Source organism: Aplysia californica, unplaced genomic scaffold, assembly GCF_000002075.1.
Source record: "Aplysia californica isolate F4 #8 unplaced genomic scaffold, AplCal3.0 scaffold00061, whole genome shotgun sequence".
NCBI lineage: Eukaryota > Metazoa > Mollusca > Gastropoda > Aplysiida > Aplysiidae > Aplysia > Aplysia californica.
Window position 1 is genome coordinate 72,481 of NW_004797331.1, and position 2,063 is coordinate 74,543.

The 2,063-nt window shown below is 39.2% G+C and overlaps 1 protein-coding gene across 1 annotated transcript in view; it reads left to right on the top strand.

Moving 5' to 3' along the window:
• LOC101851249 (temptin-like) overlaps nucleotides 1-2,063 on the top strand; it is a 5,324-nt gene that overhangs the window by 3,072 nt on the left and 189 nt on the right. The window contains exon 2 of the mRNA XM_035968475.1: nucleotides 1,334-1,526. Within this exon, the coding sequence (XP_035824368.1) occupies nucleotides 1,334-1,526 (193 nt within the window). The remainder of the gene's footprint in view (nucleotides 1-1,333; nucleotides 1,527-2,063) is intronic.

Here is a 2,063-nt window from a genome sequence, read left to right on the forward strand (position 1 = left end):
TTTGTCCTGTTTGTTTCTAGTGGTTAGACTCTCAGACTCTTAGACTCTCAATTGTAAGGTCGTAGGTTCGAATCTCGTTAAGGGTCTGGCACTGTGTCCTCGAGAAAGGCACTTCACACGAATTATTCTCATTTCACTCAGGTGATAATGAGCACCCGGTCATAGACAACAAAAGAATCTTGTCAATTCGATTGTGTAATCCGTAGCTTGCACTGTATCTAGACGTATAGCACTGCATGCTTCCCGGGAAACCGAGAATGTTTTTGAGTCGTGTTCTTGGGTCTTCTAGGGGTAATAGTAGTTACAACACGCAAAGGGAATTCTGTAGAGCATGAGTATGCGCTATATAAATGCAGGTATTGTTATAATAATGAAAAGAGTTGAGCGCCCACGACGAATATTGAATGGTCTTTTATGGACGAGGGAAAGAATATATTCAAATCATCTTCGTAGGTTTTCACATTTCGTATACAGGGGATATTCCATTGGACTGAAATAAGCGTGGTTTTCACTATAAACAACAACAACAACTACAACAGCAACAACAACAACAACAACAACAACAATAACAACAACAGCAGCAGCAGTATCAGCAACAACAACAACAACAACAACAACAACAACAACAACAACAACAACAACAACAACAAAACAGAAAATCATAAAATCTTACCATACCAAAGTCGATTCAAATGCATCTATTTCTAAAAAAAGTGACAGGGTCATAATATTATGTGATAATCAAAGAATAGGTTGGTGCGTTTGCCCTGTTTCAACACTCCCCTTACGCTTGTGTATGATATTTTACGAGCAAGTATGATTTTAAAAGTAACCAAAGTTCTGTTGTTGGTGGTTGGAGGGCGCCTCTACTTCTTTTCTTTTCCTCTTTTGTTTCTGTCTCTCTACCTTGCTTCTTCCTAGCACTCAGTGACCGTTATTGCATCGACGTGCTTCTCTTTACTCAAATTCAAACTCACAAATTCAAACTCAAACTCAAACTCACAAATTTAAACTCACAAATTCAAACTCAAACTCAAACTCAAACTCAAACTCAAACTCAAACTCAAACTCAAACTCAAACTCAAATTCAAACTCAAACTCACGAACTCAAACTCAGACTCACAAATTCAAACTCACAACTCAAACTCAAACTCAAATTCAAACTCAAACTCAAACTCAGATTCAAACTCACACTCAAACTCAAAGTTAAAAAATTCAAACTCTCAACTCAAACTAACAAAATCAAACTGAAATTCAAAATCACAGCTCAAACTAACAAGCTCAAACTGAAATTCAAACTCAAACTCAAAAATCCTGTTTCCATGTTATCCAGTCTGTGTGTCAGCGCGGTGCTATGGGAGCCCAGCTGGGCCTACCTGAGTTACCAAGAACAACTGCCCAACGGAAACAACGTCCAACACCCGTGTAAGGTCAACTACCGGTGGCCAGGACTCGGACACGAGAACCCGCTAGGGGGCGGGGCCAGGAACGTCTTCGGACAGGACTTTGCCCGCCTCGGGCGTACGGTGAGTCTTTTGCTTGCTTGTTTATTTGCTTGTTTGTTTGATTATAGATAAAACAGCATACTTTGGGCATGGATGGCTGTTGCCTCTATAAATAAAATATCGATGGCCAAGTGATGTATTTGCTTGTTTGTTTGATTAATGATAAAACAGCATAATTTGGGCATGGATGGCTGTTGCCTCTATAAATAAAATATCGATGGCCAAGTGGTGTATTTGTTTGCTTGTTTGTTTGTTTGATTGATTCTGGATACGACAGTACAATGTACATGGACGTGGATGGCTGGTGACTTTATAGATAAATTATTGATGGCCAGGTTGTTTGTTTGATTGATTCTGGATACGACAGTACAATGTACATGGACATGGATGGCTGGTGCCTCCATAAATAAATTATTGATGGCCAGGTTGTTTGTTTGTTCGTTTGTTTGCTTGTTTGTTTGTGGATAAGAAAAAGACATGGACATTGATGGCTGGTGTCTCTATAAATAAATTATTTATGGTCAGGTCGTGTGTTCGTTTGTTCGTTTGTTTGTTTGT